Source organism: Nyctibius grandis, chromosome 5 (genome assembly GCF_013368605.1).
Source record: "Nyctibius grandis isolate bNycGra1 chromosome 5, bNycGra1.pri, whole genome shotgun sequence".
Lineage (NCBI taxonomy): Eukaryota > Metazoa > Chordata > Aves > Nyctibiiformes > Nyctibiidae > Nyctibius > Nyctibius grandis.
In genome coordinates this window covers 73,208,617-73,226,982 of record NC_090662.1, presented here as the reverse complement: position 1 = coordinate 73,226,982, position 18,366 = coordinate 73,208,617, and the positions used below count along the sequence as shown (strand labels likewise).

General features: G+C 41.9%; 1 protein-coding gene across 1 annotated transcript in view; it reads right to left on the bottom strand.

The window, feature by feature from the left end:
- CACNA1C (calcium voltage-gated channel subunit alpha1 C) overlaps positions 1-18,366 on the bottom strand; it is a 447,783-nt gene that overhangs the window by 49,971 nt on the left and 379,446 nt on the right. Inside the window, 2 exon segments of the mRNA XM_068400796.1 lie at positions 1,236-1,319; positions 1,941-2,024. Of these exon segments, the coding sequence (XP_068256897.1) occupies positions 1,236-1,319; positions 1,941-2,024 (168 nt within the window).

The window sequence follows — 18,366 nt, the reverse complement described above, 5'->3', positions numbered from 1 at the left end:
TTTGTATGGAAAGTTCAAAGTAAGGCATTTTGATTTTTTCAAAATGTTGCCCACATTTTTCCCCAAGCACAGCAGTGAGTGAAAACTATGCTGTCACTTTTCTGCTTGCGATGGATTGCCTCTACAGTACCCAAAAATTCCAAGCTGGAATGTTTATTCAACAGCCACACCATTCTGCAAATTCATGACTGATTTGCTCTTCATGAACATATTTACAGCAATTCTCTTTCAATCTTTCTATTTCTCTGGCCTCATTAAGCTGGATTTTGCAGTGCAATTTTTGTCCGTACTCATAAACCTAGTAAGTGCTTTGTAGTCTTTCTTTTGGGAATCTGTGTGCTTCCTGCCTGTCCTTTGTCTATTTATCCCGTAATTCTATATCCATCCACCTCCAAAAAAAGAGAGGAAAAATTTTGCCTGATGTGATTTATTTCTTGAACACCAGCTGCTCATTTCAGTCTCCGTGGCTCATTCAGTCCTTCACCTGTCTTCTGAGATGGGCATCAGTGGGGCCAATCAGTGTCAATTGTGCTGGCAGAATTTGTGAGATGGAGCAAACCGTGTTGCAAACCTAAAAAACTGGGTTTAAAGTCTGGCGCTTTGTTTTTCTTTAGGGTTTCTGGTTTTTTTGTTGTGTGGTTTTTTTTTTTTTAATATAACATTTTTCAAATTAGAAACTGAACATTATGAGCAGTTCCTCTAAACAGAGATGATTTGGTCTTTACTTCTTTTGGAGGAAGCCTGGGTGAGGAGGCACAGGGAGGATTCGTGGTTTGGTTCCCGCAGTTCCACCTCGAAAGAACTGACCTTTAGATCTCTATGGGGTGGAGAGTATTGAACTGCCATGGGAAGCAAAGCATAACACTGAGTAGACCAAAGTGCTGGCCTGGGACTATTCTAGCAGCTTCCCATGACATAAATAGCTTTTTCACTTACACTCCACGTTTCCCATCACTTTTCCTGCTATACAGTTTAATTCATGCCAGGTGGATTATGAAGGGAAGAAAATGATGCAACAGTCAAAAAGTTCTTTAAGTCATTCCAAAAATTAAAACAGAATAAAAAGAAAACAAAATAATAAAAAAAAAACAAAGAGAAAGAGCTTCAAAACTAAACAAAAAGCTCTGAAAACAAACTCAAAGAAAGGAGGAAGGGGGAGGAAAAAAAAAAAGAACCCGGGAAAGACAAATGAATGTTAGAGCAGGCACGATCATGGACAGACGCCAGCTACTTACGTTCACCTCGGTGATTGCTATATCAACAATGCTACCCACAACAATCAAGGCGTCAAATGTATTCCATGCATCACAGAAATAGTGCTGCATGTGGCAGAGAAGCCAAGGAGAGAGAGAGAGAGAGAGAGAAAGGAAGAGAAAGAAAGAATGAGAGAGAGAGGAGGGGGAGAGAAAGGGAAAGGGAGAAAAGAGGGAAAAAAGTAAAAAGTAAAATAAAATAAAAAAACAAAACAAAACAAAAAAAAGCATGAAAGAGGGAGAGAAGAGGAAAAAAATAAGAAAAGAAAGAGGTTACGTGGGCATATTAAATAGTCTCTTACCACTCTACAGTATTGGTTGCTCAAACCTCTGTAACGTTTCACATGATGGAGGGTATCAACAAAAGCCTGGTTAGTCAGAAAGTTACACTCAAGCATGTCTACCTTTTGGAGGGAAAAAAAGCACACACACCCCAAACTCTGTGCGCTTTCACCAGTCACAGCCTTGGGGCGAGCTATGACAAGTGAAAAAGAAGGAGGCATTTCCCCCCCTCCTTTTTTTTTCCCTGGGAGAAGGAGAAGGACGACGGCAAGTTCAATAAAAGCATGACTAGAGGGAAAAAAAAAACAGAAAAAAAAAAGAGAGAGAAAGAAAGAGAGAAAGAGAGAAGGAACAGTAGAGGAGGAGGAGGTAGTGGTATCCTGGGGAGGGTAGAGTAATACTCACATTAGTTTCACTGAGAATGACGTCTATAATGCTGCCAATTACGATGAGGAAGTCAAAAACATTCCAAGGATCACTAAAGTAACCCTACATAAGGAAGGGGCAGGCAGGATGGGGATTAAAAAGGAATGTTAGACAGACAAAAACAGTTCAAAATTACCATTAGAATTACTGCCCTGATACCTCAAGGGGTTTTCCTCTTAAGTCTACTTGTTGCATCTCAAGCTGTAGCCCAGCCCTGGGATCCCTGACTCATGTGAGCTGCCCCTATCCAGCTAATGTGATCCCAGGGCAGCCACCCCTCTCCTCTGACTCTAGGACAGGGGACGAAGGGAAGCCACATAGAGCGCTTTGAGCATGGCTGCTCACAGGAGTAGCGCTTGTAGGACCAGCTCCTGCAGACATCTCCAATTCCTAGCAACACAGCACCCTTCCCCATTTGGCTTAGATTTGGCTGGGGAAAGAGTACAGGAATGGCATCACACGGTTCTCTCAAAAAACAGCTCCCCTTCTGCCAGTGTGAATATCAATCAACCAGTCAGTGTTCCAGATGTAATGCTCTGTGCTGGTGCTGGGAACGGCCAGCTGCTGCATCACGATGGAGCAGAGGGCACTGTAGAGCTGGGGATGTGCTATTTAAACCCCACTGGTGGTCACCTTTATCTTTACCCAGCCACAATGAGTATTACAACAGTTACTAGCCTAACAGTTTCTATTACTAATGCTTTAGCTCCTATCTTAAAACTACAGAGCAGGACTGGTGTTTGTTACTCTGAAAGCACGTCCGCACCACAAAATGAAGGTGTGAATGTAGCACTTGCTGGCACATCCCAACAGGAAGGGATAAGAACAAGAACAAAGTTGGCTTTGGCATGTGCTCAGAGTGCGACCTGTTGCTCATGCTAAAGATAGTGCCACAGCACCACTGCAACATCAGCTGTCTAGAACAAGCTATGGCAGGAGCCACTAGCATGTGCTAAACTCGTATCTTCGTTTTGCTGTGCAGAATTAGTTCAGGGGCTATCTGAAACATCTCATTGTCCTAAGTAGGGCTCAGAAGATGCTAATCAGTGCTGCTCGCAGTCCTCATCCTGCATGATTTTTGGCTGGATGGGCCATAAGGATACAGGACCCTTTTGGAAAAGGTCCTGTTCAGCCCAGGCGGTGAGCTTCTGTACGTAAACTTCCTGTCCAAGTCAATGTCATGAGTAAAGAAAACTTATCTTGTCTCACTGAACACCTGTGCCAACCTCTTCCCCTTGTTCTGCAGTCCTAAAAGGAGGTGAACGTACAAAATTCTCCATACTCCTTTTATGTGTTTGGTTTTGTAAGCATGGGCTAATCTGACCTCCCTGTTTCCCAGCTGCAGCATGTCTCCAGTGAGACTGAACCCAAGTTGCACTGCGACTGCTATTCTTAGCCAGAGAGTCAGGTCATGGGTAAAGTGTGAGTCTGTGTTCCCAGGCAGCGTTGCAGAAAGCAAAAAGGAAAAAAAAAAAAAATCCCAGCACTGGCACTGCACAAACCAGGCTTGGGAACCTGAAATTATGTGGGTTCAACCATCACATGAAGCAGGCACTGGCAAAAAGTGTCTTTCTAAATGCTGAAACACTGCCTCCAGGATGCTTTGAGACACTCAGTTATAAACTGCATTATGTTTGAGGCAGGAAAAAAAAATGAAGAAGAGAAAGCCACTGCCCAGCTGGTTCCACACCAGTGAAGGGAGCTGATAGAGTGGACTTTGAAATCTTATTCTCAAAACCAGAAAAAAACCCCTTTATTCTGCAGCCTGAAACAGGCAACTCTTAGCAGATCTGCACTCGGAGTAGTCATCCCATGGCTACACATTACTACGCAATTAGCTACAACAGGGAGGAAGGAAACAGGAGCAAAAGCAAATTCAGAGAATATTATTATTCAGCATCCAGCCTAGAAAATACACAACAAATATTAGAATGAATTCAGCAGTGATGTCCAGCATCGTTAGCAACCAGATGGACCTGGAATAAAACTGTAATTAGACTTCACCAAGAGGAAAGGGAGGGAGAGAACAGCAGATTAAATTGTAGAGGCAAACGCATTTTGAATAAATAAAGGACAGACACAGATCATACAGAGTTGCAAAAAGTGCCTTTGCAGCCTGATGCGACCTTGGCAGAGAGTACACTTGCAGGATCAAATAGAACGGAGTAGAAGACGACAGACCCAATCCTCCTGCCCCTGTTCATGTGCACAGTCCTGCCGAAGGCAATGGCACTGCTCACATGCCAAATGAATACATGCGTTCAATAGCATGGCTATCTTCCATTTCCTTCTCAAATTGCATCGTTTAGGAACTATTAAGGATTTCAGCAGGAACCCAAACAACTCCCAAAAACCCAGAGTTTGCTTTTTGGGCAGCTGCAAGGGTGAAGATCCAAAACATGTTGTTCAGGTTTTGTGCATGAAAATGACAACTATTTATTTTTAAATCTGTAATGATGGATAGGTGGTTATGTTTACTATGATTGGCACCATACTGCAAAGAATGTTTTTGGTGTAAGCAAATTCACAATTTCACAATTTGTTTTTACTGGGCAACTCCAGACATAGAGCCCAATTGGCATTGCTGCTGGTAAAACAGCATTTGCTGTTGGTACAAAACCCAGGCGACAAATCCTGTCCTCAGATGACCACTGAAGCCAGTGAATTAAATTTTGCTCCCAGTTGCAGCAATGTAACCTCACTGGAAGCAATGACACTGCACTGACAGAGTTGGCACATCTCAGGAGAGACTCAGGCCTAGAAAGAAATGGTCCCTTTTTCATTGCTATCACAACTAGCTTTGGACCTTTGTGACACCACAGCATATCTGGAGTCACTCTGCTAATTTCTGTGGAGTTGCTCCAGATCTACACTGTGAGCACTTTCTCCCGGAATGCTCTGCTGAGTCTCATCAGCCAGCTCCTTGCTTGAAAGTCATGGGCTGGTCTGCTCTGGGATCACAGAAAGAGCATTACCACGGTATGTTATTGTGTGGCTGCAAGGTGGACTCAGAGAACACTTCTCTTCCTCCTGTACCTCTTAGATGAGTGATAGAGAAGAACCATGGATATGAATGCAGTTTTACTCAACCCCACATTCAATATGCCAGTGTTGATTTAAGGAAACATATGATTTAAAAACCTTCCTTTCTCCTCCTCACCTGCCTCCCTCTGTGTTTCAAAACAGAAGGGTGAAAAATAGGGAAGATATTATTCACAGTAAGAGAGCCCAAGAAAACAGAGAACATAGATGCTTCACTTTTGTGTGCAAGGTAATAGAATACTTCCTTAAAAAGCCACCCTCCTTAGAGACATTTACCTGCGAATGGCCATGTGGTTACTTAGCTTTGAATCAGACCTCATAATATTGTCGGGAGTTATGAGTACATATCGAGAGTGAACTACATTCCTTCAGGACTTGCCTCTTGCGACCTCAAAGTACCCCTTCAAGCCACATTTCTCACTGGAGCGTACCAGGGTCGTTAATGAAAGACAAGCTGAATGAAGGAAGAGCTTTCACTCTAATAAAGAGGTTGTATTTCCAAACTATTTTTCCCACCAGAAAGTTCTGTATACTTTTCCCAAGGGGGTGGAGGTCTGACTGGAAATGAATTGATGGCACTGTTTGTTTTTGCAGTACAGGAATTCAGAGTGTAATACCATATTTTACCCTTAAAGGGAGACGCTTGACCTGATTTAGCTGTATAATTACATGTCACATAATGGCAGTCTCAGGGGCTTACTGGGGAATGGTAGCCACCCTCTCTTACGGGATGTCTTTGGAGATCCATGAAGCTTTCGGGGAGAAAGGAGGACAGAAAGAGACCAGGAGGATTGGACTGAATATTCAGGAAGCATGAAATAGGCCCACCATTAGAGCACATTTTTTGCCCATTTTTTTAATTCCCCAAAGGTAGCAAAGGATAGCGTATCATCACATGATCAACAAGTTAATGAAAGTCTGAGCATAAATATGCAGTAGCTGACTGGAATGGAATCTCATTTGTGTGAGGGGAGCAGACATTGTAGCATTTCAGAATGAGTATGCCAATCATTTTTAGGTTTCCTAGTTGCTGAGATTAGCTATCAAAGAAGGTGAGGTTTGTTTTGGCACTCATGGAGCCATTGAAATCTCTGGAGACCATTTCTTTTACTTTTTGTGACTATGAGATCGTAAATGCAGTATCTAAGAAGCCTCATTAACAGCAGGGAAAATTGCCCCCAGAGTCTATCTGAAGGTCTGAGCTCAGAGTCACCTGGGGTCCATAATAAGAACGTGTGGTGGCTGGAGAGCTATGCATCTACACTGAAGCACAGAAATCCTCAGGAGAAGGGTGCTGTTGAGTCATGGTACCAGCTGGGTTTTGAGCAACCAGCCCAGTGGGAATTGCAGGGTCACTTGTATGTTAATTGATGTGCAGTTATTTATCTGTTTAGTCCCAGGTTTTCATTTCCGTCTGTTACGAGGTGGCTGGCAAAATTTAACAAATTCCTCTGAGAGAAAAGTCTTTAAAGATGAAGAGCACATCAAGGGTCAAGGCTATTCGCTGGGTGGGATGTGAATGTAGGTCAGATGGTACCCAGTAGAAGATGATGCTGCAATGTCATAGGAAAAAAGGGAAAGACATGAATTCATGCATGCATGTATGTATGAATACAGAAATGAAGCATCAAGGAGGAGAAACTAAGACATACAAAGCCTAAAAGGAAAGCAAACTACAAGGGAAACTTGCTACCACTTATCCGAAATAAACCTGCATGTTAAAACAACAAAAAGAAGCATCGATGTTAATCAGCTGGAAAGAGTATACAAGAAGGAGCTAAAGGGGCTGATACTCTGATATTCAGTGTGATTTCTTAGCAAAAATTTCCTACTGATTCTAAAGGGCACCAGAGCAGACTTTGCTGGGGATTTGCAAAATGACATGAACTGCTAGTTTGGTTGATGGTTGCTTAGTATGTGAATTGGTTTCTGAAAATGCTGCAGGCTATTTGGAGCTGTGAGAGTCAGTTCTGAGACTTCATTAAAAGAGACTTTCCCTGAAAGTATTTTTGCAAAAGGGACAGCTTCATTGGAAAACAGTATCGAATCAAATGATATTTACACAGTACCACGACTCTTGGCATACCTTCTCACAGTAGATTTGAGTGATTTGCATGTATCCTGAACAACCTTACAAAGCTACAATAGCTCCTGACACCAAAGGAGATTTGTGTCAGATGCAAATTCTGTTATGCTAAGATACCATTTAACCATAATAGCAATCAGGGAAATTAGCAGAACCTAATAGAGAAGGAATAAAGTGGAGGATGCAGCTGCTTGGAGCTCCTGACAGGCTGCGGGAAAACAGCATCTATTTGCATACTATCTATCAGCTGTCATCCATTGATGGATTAATTCTGAGACACAGACTCCCTGCAGTTCCCCCACCAGTTGCTGTAATGAGTCACTGCTGCAGCGAATTGCACAAGGCCTCCCTGTACTCCGTCAAATCTTTCCGCAGACAGGGAGCGAGAAGAGGAGCTTTTCAGCTCCCCAGACTGCTCCAAAGGTCTGGTCAGTTCTGAAGAAGCCTACTGCCTCTCTCTGCTTATTCCATAAGAAAACAAGACCAACTTGTACACTAAGATAGATGCTTAATAACTTTGATGTTTTCCTTTATCCTCTCACTCTGTTTCATGCTCTCTCTCACAGTGAGGACGTTGGTGAAAGCAGACGGGTGTCCCTTGGGATCTGAGGGCCTGTCTGGACATACTGGACACTGCTTGACAGAAACAAAGGAGCTGGAGCACCTGAATGGGTCTGTGATCTGGAAAAAGACCCCAAATGTTTATTTCTAGGTCACTGGTATAAAACCGGGGTAGCTTGTTACTGGTTAAAAATTATCACCTTCTGCTTATTGTTTGAGAGCCTACAGGTCCTAAAGCGAATTATGGTTCTCACCTGTGCTTCTAGTGGACCAATATCTCCATCACAAGAAAAAAAAAAACAAATCCACTGCCTGAACCAAGGTCCCCAAGCCACCATTTGACAAACATTTACGAAGGCTGGAACTATATAACCTCTTGTGTCACAACAGACCTTTTTATAAGCTCTCCACACCTACTGATAATTGACAATGTTGGGAAGACCTGCCTAGAAAAGTCCTTATCATACCTGTCCTGTGAACTGGGAATTCCCATTTCCAGATCTTTCAACCCAGTTCAGTCTATGAGAATTGTATTTTCTAGATGGTCCCATGAGCCCCTCCATGCCCACCTACATGGTGGTACAGTTATCTTACATCTCTGTATTTCATTTACTGTAAAGTGGCTAGTAATACACAAGCACTCAGCCACATGGAAGGCTTGAAGTCCAATGTTATGGTCCCAGGTCCCCCAAAGACAGGAAAAGCAGCATGGCAAAGGTAATATGGAAGCATTTATTATGGAAGCATCTCTTAGAGGTGGCAAAGATTGTATTTCAAGGCAACATGCCGAGAAGGCCTGAGGAAATGATAACAGTATAAGATGCTGAAACTGGATGATTCAACTAGCTGACCCTGATGTCATTTTTGGCCTGGATTGCTCTTAGTTGCCTTCGAAGGGAGGGTGAGTAATGCCTCAGAAGAGTAATGCCTAAGGCCTCCTTGATATAAATGCATGAAAATGGAGGCAGAGTAACAGAAAGCTCTCTTATAAATTCTGCTGTCCACCTAGAAAAATAAGACAAACATTCTTGACTTTCCTACAGGTATGTTGTGGCACAGTGTTACCCTGTGAGGAGTTGGGCCCTTTCCCTCACAAACAGTAATTACATTGCAACCATTTAACAATTACTGCCCTGCAGTCAGAAACCAGACTTGTTCTCAGCAAAGAGAAACAAAATCAACACCAGTCTTACTGGAAAGACTGAAAAGTGAATGTGATGGCTTGCTATGTCTGAACAGATCATTTATCACAAAATGCATTCTGTGAGAATTTTGCTGTCAAATTCCATTAGGAAGACGCTGTAAATAGTCAAAAACTTTGCAAAGTCTAGAAAAAGCAGGTCTTCATGAGAACCAACAAATAACTCTTGAAGGCAACAAACCAAACCAGCAACATGAAACAGTCCTACGAAAAGAGCAAAAGGATGGGCTTTGCTGTTTGAGATAGTCTATCTTCTAAAGTTGGACTCACATGCCAGCTCAGGGAAGAATAATTCAAAAGAAGTAAAACTCAACCTGTAAGAACAGAAGTGACACATCTCTCAGAGTGAAGAGCCACTTACTGTTGTGGAAAGATGAGACAGTGGCAAGTAATGGGTAAAGAAGCATTCTGAATACGGGCCTGGACTTGGAATAGCTTCCTTGTCTCTGTATGCACCATGGGAAAAGGCTATGGACTGCTCTGACATGGTTGCTGCATGGATACTGGACACTCAGTGGTAGAAAGGCACAATCTTACAGAAACAGGCTGGTAGGTATGAGGAATAGGTTTTTGTGTAGTTTCTTTTTTTGTCAGTTTTCTCCATTTTCAGAAAAGGCTTGATTTTATACAGATTAGAGTAGTTAACAAAATAATGCTTACTTTCATGTAATCCATCAATCATAACTTTCCAAAAGAGGATGGTTACTCTCTTTTTACACTTGGGGAAGCAGAAATGTAGAAAACTAAATTTTCCAAGGTCCTACGAAAGCCAGATGCATGATAGAGATGAGAAATCAACTCTCTTAAACCACAGCCAGGTGACCACTTGGCAGTGTAAACATGATTTCCTAACCTGATGAACAGTTCTTAACAGGGGCTGTATCACAGTCTGTTATCTGGTATCATTCTTACATGAAAAGAAGATTCACATCTGTGAGAATATTTGACCCTTTAAAACAACCTCACATGAAGTGATAGAGGGTTGGTGTTTTTCTTCTGAGAGTGAGAGCAAGTCACTTTTCCCTGGAACTGTTCCCTTTACATGCTGATGCTGATGCTGTTGACGCTGTTGTCAGAGACCCCAGTTCACCATCGCACTGGGCTTTTAACACTGTGTGAATAATTTTCTGTATTAAATAATTAAATACAATAGCTAATACAGTACTTCCCACACTGTTGCATTGTGCAGTCATATCATTATTTTTGATCATTTATAATGACATTAAAACCCACAAGTGCCAGACTGAAAATAAATCTGTCACAATGTTGCAGCAACATGCAAATTCTCTGGGTACATTTGTTGTGAAGGAAAAGGTCCTCTCTCATTGAAGCTCTTATACAGCTTCTTTAACAGTTTTTTCTGCCTACTGAATTCTCTACTGATCCTTCAGAAAGCTGGAGGATTGCATAGCTCTGGCTGATCAGTGTTAGAAATTTCACACATTCTATATAGTAAGTAGAGGATCTATTTTTTGTGCAGAAAATTGCTGGCCTTGTTCTCCAGGAAGGAGAACATCCTGCATTTAAACAACAAATGTAACATGTGAAGCAGCAGATCAAACAGCCTCTTTGACCCTCACCAATTGCTTCCACCACAACACGAAAAGACAAGTTTTTTGCATGAAGAGGGAAGTTTGTTCTGTATACTCATTTCATTCTTGGCCTCTTTTTTTTCGGGGCACCAACAAAGAAACCAGTCAAGACCCACTCTGCTCATGCCTTTCTGCAACATACGTTTTCTACAAGGAAATGGGAAAGAGACCAGTATACTTCATACAGGATGTCAACCAGTGTTCAGAAGGAAGACTTTGATGTTTCCTGACCCAGCTAGGATTTACTGTGAAATTCCATTTCTCATCATCTGTCTAGTTTCTTCTGTTACATTCACCTACCAAATGTTTTTCACACTGCATGACTTGTTTAGGTGGAGTCACGCCTATGCCATCTCAGAATATAAGCATATGCACAATAGAAAAACTTTAGTCTGGCACTACTTTCTTCTCCTTCAAAGTGTCGGGAATGGCCAGACTTCCCCTCCCACACACACTCGGGGACTGGTGAGGAACTCACTGAAATCTAGAAATATCAAAGAGGATTCCTTGTACTTTCACATGACAGAAGGCAGTTATTTGCTTGCTGACTCCTCATTTGTGGAGATTGTTACTAAATCAATCTCATCCCTAACATTCTGTTGCAAATTTTCTTTTTCTGTACTAACGGGAGGATTTGTTGTTTGAGGCTCTACAGTTATATCAGGTATACTGTTTTAACTTGATGGGCCAGCACTCTAAAACACCAGGATGTGGTTCTTTCTTTCAAGGTCACTTCCTTGTAATATGTTGGCAGCACAGACTCCTGAGTAGTTTTGATTTGAGGCCTGGAATAACAAAAGCAGCTGCTTTGGCCCTTGGCTGGTGGGATGCCCTTCCGTGTTCTGCGAGAAAGCCTCAATGCTGAGCTGCTGTGAGAGTAGTGTGGCACAGACTGAGCTGCAAGAGGCCCAGTTACTTTCTTAGCCTCTCTTTTATCTTCTTTCTCCTGGACATAAGTGCAGATAGAAATTCTGTCAAACAAGCAGCATCCAGGAACAAGTCTACCTGATGATGCCCTGTTGCAACCCACTGATAGGTATAAAGGATTGGGATGACCTGATCATATATGCCATGAATAATTCTCATAGAATCATAGAATCACAGAATGGTTTGGGTTGGAAGGGACCTTAAAGATCATCTAGTTCCAACCCTGCTGCCATGGGCAGGGACACCTTCCTCTAGACCAGGTTGCTCAAAGCCCCATCCAACCTGCCTTGAACACTTCCAGGGAGGGGACATCCACAGCTTCTCTGGGCAACCTGTTCCAGTATTATCCCAAGTATTTCTTCCCATCAATGTCACCTAAATATGCTGCTCTGACATACAGTCCTTTTATTATTTACTTTTGCAGAAAAGGCTTAGAGAAGAGGCTCATTATTCCTCCCAGACCCATGGACATGAAAGACCATATGGTCAAATCTTCACATGACATATATGCTATGCAAAACGCATGAAACTGCTGGCAGACGGGTAATCACAGTAAAGAGAAAGCAGAGGAGCGATTAACGAGGGTTAAGATTTTTTTCCCTTTCCTAGTGTATTTCCAAACCCTTGAGTTTATTCAGCAGTTCCTTGAGAGCCTTGGACTGACTGCACACACAGAGTGCAGTGTCCTGGTCATATACTACAGAGATGTCAGGGATTTCTGGTCATATGGCTGCTGGGCTTGTTGGAGAAGCTGAGATTCATTTCAGCTGTGCTACTGGCTGTACAGAAGATCCAGAGGAATATTCAGTATATTCAGACTTCACTCAGAAAAAAATTTGGGGTGAAAAAGGAAAGCGTTTCTGGGAGGAAACACACTGATGCATTTTGCAGTGGCGCTTGAGATTAATCCACAGAAGTAGGGAAATACATTGCACCCAACTTTTATTGCAAATTATTCTGATAGGACAGTACACAGGGAAGCTCTGTGGCTGAGATACTGATGTGTTTGAACATGGAGACCCACGATGTCTGTCAGGGAACTTCAATAAAATGTAGAAGCACAAAAGATGTTCAGTAGCTTAAAAGCTATGGGTTTTAATTCAGTTTTAAATTTTCCAGAAAATCCCTTTCCATGTTTACTTTTCCTTTCAGCCTTGCTTCTGTTTTTCTTTTCCTTGAATTATTTTTTTGTCCAATCATTTCTTTCTCAACTTTTTTAACACTTCGCTCTTTCAGGGTCTTCGGTTTATTTTTTTTTTCTTTCTGTCCATTCCCTCTCTCAATTATCTGTGTACGGCTTTTACTCCCCTCCAGGTTTGGTTTCTCCCTCTCTCCCCCAGACATGGCCCTTCTTATTTGTTTAGTTCTCTCGCTTTCTTCACTTTCTTCAGTTCACACACTCTCTTACCTGACTATGCCTAGTCCTCTCCATGCTCACTGTTTCTTACCCAACATCAAGCAGAGCTCATTCTTCCTTTTTGTTGAATGAGGTATATTTTTCCCCCACTCACAGATCCTGAAACATATTAGCTTTCTCACACCTTCTTTTGCCTTTTAAAACACACGTTCCAACCAAAGGCAGGGTGGTGGTTGGAGACTGCCCTTCCTATTGCACTGGGTAGATGACTCAGTCAGCAAATACTGCATGTCTAGATGCTGCCCCTCCAAAACAGAAAGGGTAATACTGAAGGTGAAGAGAGGAAACAATTAGATGAATACTTAGGTTAAGAACCTGCCAAAACCAGCAAAGAAAATATGCAAAGTAAGAGCCATTTGACAACCAGAATTGTGTAGCCAAACTCTGTAAGAGGAAGGCAGCTGCCTGCACCACGGGCTCACGTATATATTTACACAACCCAAATGACTAATTTATACCACCATACTTCATCCCAGACTATATGATTTTTAACTAAATGTGATTCCTATATCTGTTGGATGGACCTGAAGCGTTTTTCAGTGCTGAGCAAAAGACCACTCAATTGTAACCAGTTTTCCTGACATTTTTGTATCAGTGCAGAATGTCTTGTCTTTGCTTTCTCCATACGAGCTGGAGAAATAAAACACACTGACAAATGATGCCAGGGCAGCATCCTAAGCTATAAAGTATTTCTAAAGGTACTAGAATAAAGAAGTACAAAAAGCATTAGATTTCCAAAATTAACCAACCTTGTTTCTGTGGTGCAAAGGGATAGATTGGATATAAATTTAAGTTGTTTGTGAAAATGCTGACACCTTTATCCTGACCAAGGAATGACAGATTATGGTTATGGTGAGAAAGAGTGTAACTAGTATGAAGCAGCCAGTGTGACTTTAGGAGAGACTGCTCAAAGATCTGTTTATAGGCATAAATATATGAGAAATGGAGTAGTAAAAAGGGAACAAAACCAGATGAGTCATTTTGCAGGTTTGAGAGGAGATATCAGTGCATCAAATGCATGATAAACGCTGACTGAGAGTAGTTTAAAGAGGAATAAAGAAGGGCAAATGCATCGGGAGAAAGAAACACTGAGGACACGTAGATTCATCAGTAAATGGAGACTAAGAAATAACCATGGGTGACACTTATGACTTCCACTACTTAGAGGGTCATAGCTCTTCCTGGGATCACATGGGATTATATGCCTTGTGCTGAATGTGACACAGAAGCCTGAACTCTGCTACATGAAAATTACATTAAAGAATGGCAAGAATTCAGAGTAAAGTAGCAGTGATAAATGAGGGACTGAACTAACTATCTGAGGCAGGACAGATGGTGGTGTTACACGCTGCTTTACAAGGAACATCCATAAACACCCAGGGAAGAAAGGTGCTGACAGTGTCTGGTAAATGGAGTAGACTTGTGATCTGTAGTCTCTCTGATAGTCATCATTCCACAGAGGAAATCCCCAAGATTCCCTTTCCACACGCAGACTTGGATTTGACAAAATACATGTGCTTTACCTCATGCATGGGAGTAGTTCCACTGATATGTCTTTCCTAGTTTGAGATGACAGGGACAACAGTAGAAAATTCATAGCTCTCAGATTACTAGTCCTGCCCTAGCTAATAAGGGGATAGACGAAATGATTCCTGAAAGAAAAAGTAGATGTGGCTCATCAGTAAAGCAGCCCATTCCAGGAAGCTGGAAAGATCTGAAATTCCTGGAGGAATATCCATCCCCATATTAGCACATACATTGACAGATGGTACAGCTTCATATGAATAGGGATTTTAAGTTGTCTTTGAGTTGAAAAGATAAATGCTAAACTGGTGCTTGTGAGGATTGCTTCTTTAAGAAGCTAGGGCAGTGGTAGCTGTGAGCACCCCAGACAGCACAGCACCTCTTATTCCCTTTAGTATTTTTCTCTGGAAAAAGCATGAAGCAGCAGCAGCTTGCTCCTTGAAAGAACTGGAAAACAGCTTACCAGACTGGCTGGAGAATTTATAAAATTAGAAAAACAAAGCAGTAAAAGGCCTTGGCTCAACAGCGTTACTTTTAGACTGTCTGTCTCTTTGAAGTAACTAGTCTTGAATCAGTTTATGAACATCAGCCAAGACAAACACTCAGGTCCATTTGGGAGTTTGCTTCAGAGCAGCGCATTAATAGTCTGTAAGGAGATGCAGTGGATGTTTTCTTTATCACCAGCCCTAATCATCCCAAATATCTCTTGCTCATTGTTAGCACACCCTCCTGTCAAGACTGCATCAGACATAGATGAGCTGTCTTACACAGTGCTTAGATTTATCCTGCAAAAAACCTGGGAGAACTGATCCTCTCCTCCAGAAAATGTGCCACACAGAAACACGGGGGCTCTCAGAGGCTGGCCTTGTCCCTGCCTGGCATGCACCATCTATACCAGCAGCAGCTGCTCTGGCTAACGTATCCCTCTTCTCTATAGCCTCCCTGGAGACTAAACAAATGAAAACTCTATTCACAGAAGGTGGCCAGCAAAAAGGACAGGTATCAAAGGGACTTGCTGACTAGAGCGACCGATCTCATCAGTAACAGTATGTTTAGTTAGGAAAGCCCTTGTCTTTCTACCTCCTTCACATATTTTCTGTAAGTGTTAGGAGATGAGCCCTGACTCAGACTTGGCTCCTTATTCCTACAGCTGGCCTTTCACTGAGTAAATCCTTGCTCTTACTACAAGAACTAGCTGCAGGGATGGATTATCCATGCTGATTCTTTGCAGTCAGGCACATATGTGATTCTACTTAATGTCTGTGCAACTGACTGCATTTGCTTTTTTTCACCTATCAAGAATAGCAAATAAGAAGGACATGTCTCCTCACAGAATGGGAGCAAAGAAATAAAATCTGGATACAGTAAAAAAACTATTCAGAGACTGCCACCTTTTCTGTTGTTATGCATGTAATACACGGGTAGCACTGTAGTGCACTACATTACTTCATATAATAGTGATTGCCACACCACTGCCTGCAGCAGGAACTCTGCATATTAGGCTTCCCTCAAAACAGTTCTGCATGGGCACATCCCTGTGGTGACTTCTGTAAGAAGCTAGGGTGATAGCAGCTTTGAGTACCTCAGAGATCTGTCCCACTTCCCTTAGCAATTCTCTCTGGTAAAGGTATGAATAAACAGCAGCTTGTTCTACCTTGCACAGATGGAGAAAACTGTGATCCTCTGTTGCTGCTGCCGATCATTCATTCCAAGGTGCCTTTAGGAAGCATCTGTGTAAGGGAGAGCCCTGTGGTTAAGCACCACGAAGTTGGAGAAAGAGTGAATTTTGCCAGCTTCAGTTCTGTGCTTAGTTCTATTCTGCCACATTCTCCTGGGGCTTCTCACTACGGCAAGGACTCAATACCTTCAGCCACCCAAGTTTCCTGCTTTCTTGTTGTCAGTCATGAAGCTTACAGCTCCCTCATTTTAGGGTACGCTTCAGATAGAAAAGAATGATGTTTGGGCACAAATTCAAAATGAGAGAAAGCAGCTTAAACAAAGGTTGGTTTGTGTTTTATTGCTCTAGAAATAACAGACAAATCTGTCTTCAGCAGAGATCTCATGAGCATTTAAGCTCACTGTTTCACATCTGGGAAACACTAATATCACTTAGCATCTCATTTCTTTGTCTGGGTGACTTGATTGGTTAGAGGGGAGAGGATGATGGCTGTGCTGTAGTGATGTTCACCCAGGTGACAATGAAATCTTTTTGGACTTTTTCAGCTGGTGTTCCCGGGGACAAACACCATCTGCAAATGTATGGTTTGCATTGCATGATAGGAGGACATAAGGTCTGGCCAAGCAGAGGGCTGAGGTAACAACTTTCTCCATGCTGGGCGACTCCCACATCAGAACATATTCCAGGCAAGTTCAGCTTCAATCCCAATGTGCAACCTAAAGAGGAGCAGATTGTGCTTCCCAGTATTGGTCCACATCAGTCCATATGGTCATCTGAGAGAGGGGGTTTCCTTCTTCGGAGAGCATGTTGAGTCAATATGGAGCAGGAAATGAAGGCTGCAGGCCAAATCTTTGTACTGAACAGACAATGGCAGGTTACACAAGGAATTTTGATGTTTCCAAACTTGAGTCACTGAACTGGTAATCAACATAATCCATTGTGAATATACTGCTGGAGGCAAGTCTTTTTGCTGTATTGGTTGTTTTCACAAGTTCATTCCTGTTTTTCTTCCCGGTAAATCCTGTGGTTCCATTTTTTAAAATGTTTATTTTCTTGAAGGTATTTAATTAACATAGCAGTTTAAGAGTTAGTACTATTTTTGGCATACAGGCCAGACTAGGATTTGAAAAAGATTTATTCTTTTTGCTGGCTATTCCTCCAGGAACCTGAGGTTGTTGTCTGATCCTTAGCTGAGAAGACTTTATTAATACTCTACTATTTTGGTCACAAGGAAAACTTCTTTTATATTCTCACTTTCACTATAGTGTAGTAGCTGGGGATTTAGTTTGGAAATTACAGAATCATGGAAAATTGGGCTGAGAGGGACTTCATGAGATAGTCTAGTCCATTCCCCTGTTCCAAGGCAGATCGTACATTCCTAAACTGTTCCTAACGAAAGGTTCTCCTAACTTAATTTAAAACCTCAAATTATGCAGATGCCACAATCTCTTTAGGCAAGCTGTTCCAATGTTTTGCCCTCTGCAGGATGCATAGAATCATAGGATGGTTTGGGTTGGAAGTGACCTTAAAGATTGTCTAGTTACAACATGTTTACCCTCAGTTGATTTTGTTTGATACTTTGTTGTGCAGCAAAACTTGAAAACGAGATTGAACACAGGGAAGTAAGACACAGGAAGTAGAAAGGACTCCCAATATCATCAAGTCCAATTCCTTACTGTCAGAGGCAATTATGTCAGGTAAAGCCTTCCTTGTATATATACAGAGCTCAATATTTGAACTGGTTGAACTTTTTCCCTAAATGCTCAAAATAACTTCTGCTGAGAACCTCATCTTTCTCAAAGTTAAGAACCTCCTGTAAAGCAGAATCATGAAATCAGAAGAACATTACAAAGCCTGTGAGACACATTTCTGGGTATATAATGTGCAGATAATATTTTTATACAGTGTTAGGAGATTTGCTTGCTAATAGACATGGCAAAATCTCAAAAGTGAAAGGTAGGTCCCTCCTGAAAATTACAATCCCTTCTGAAACAGATGATGATACTTCTAAATTTCCCAAGACAATGTTTGAAATATCACAAAAAAAAAAAATAAATCAGTCCTTTACCAGGACTGCACAAGATGCTCCTAACTTTCAAGAGAACTACACCTGAGAAAGGATAGTGATATTGGGCTCAGGAAAAAAAATAAAATTGTGCCTCTTCTAAGAAGAAGTCTTAGAAAGTGTGGAAGAAGGAGAGATGGACTGGGTGGGAGTAAAGTCAACACAGAGTTAACAAGAAAAAGTAAGACCAAATTCAGTAGAATTGGAGAGCAAAGTTTCTGAGCTGAGGATGAGGAAGATGTTAGATTAGAGCTGAGAGGAGCTCTTAACTTCAGTGATCCCCTAAATGTTTAACACGAAGGACAAGCATGA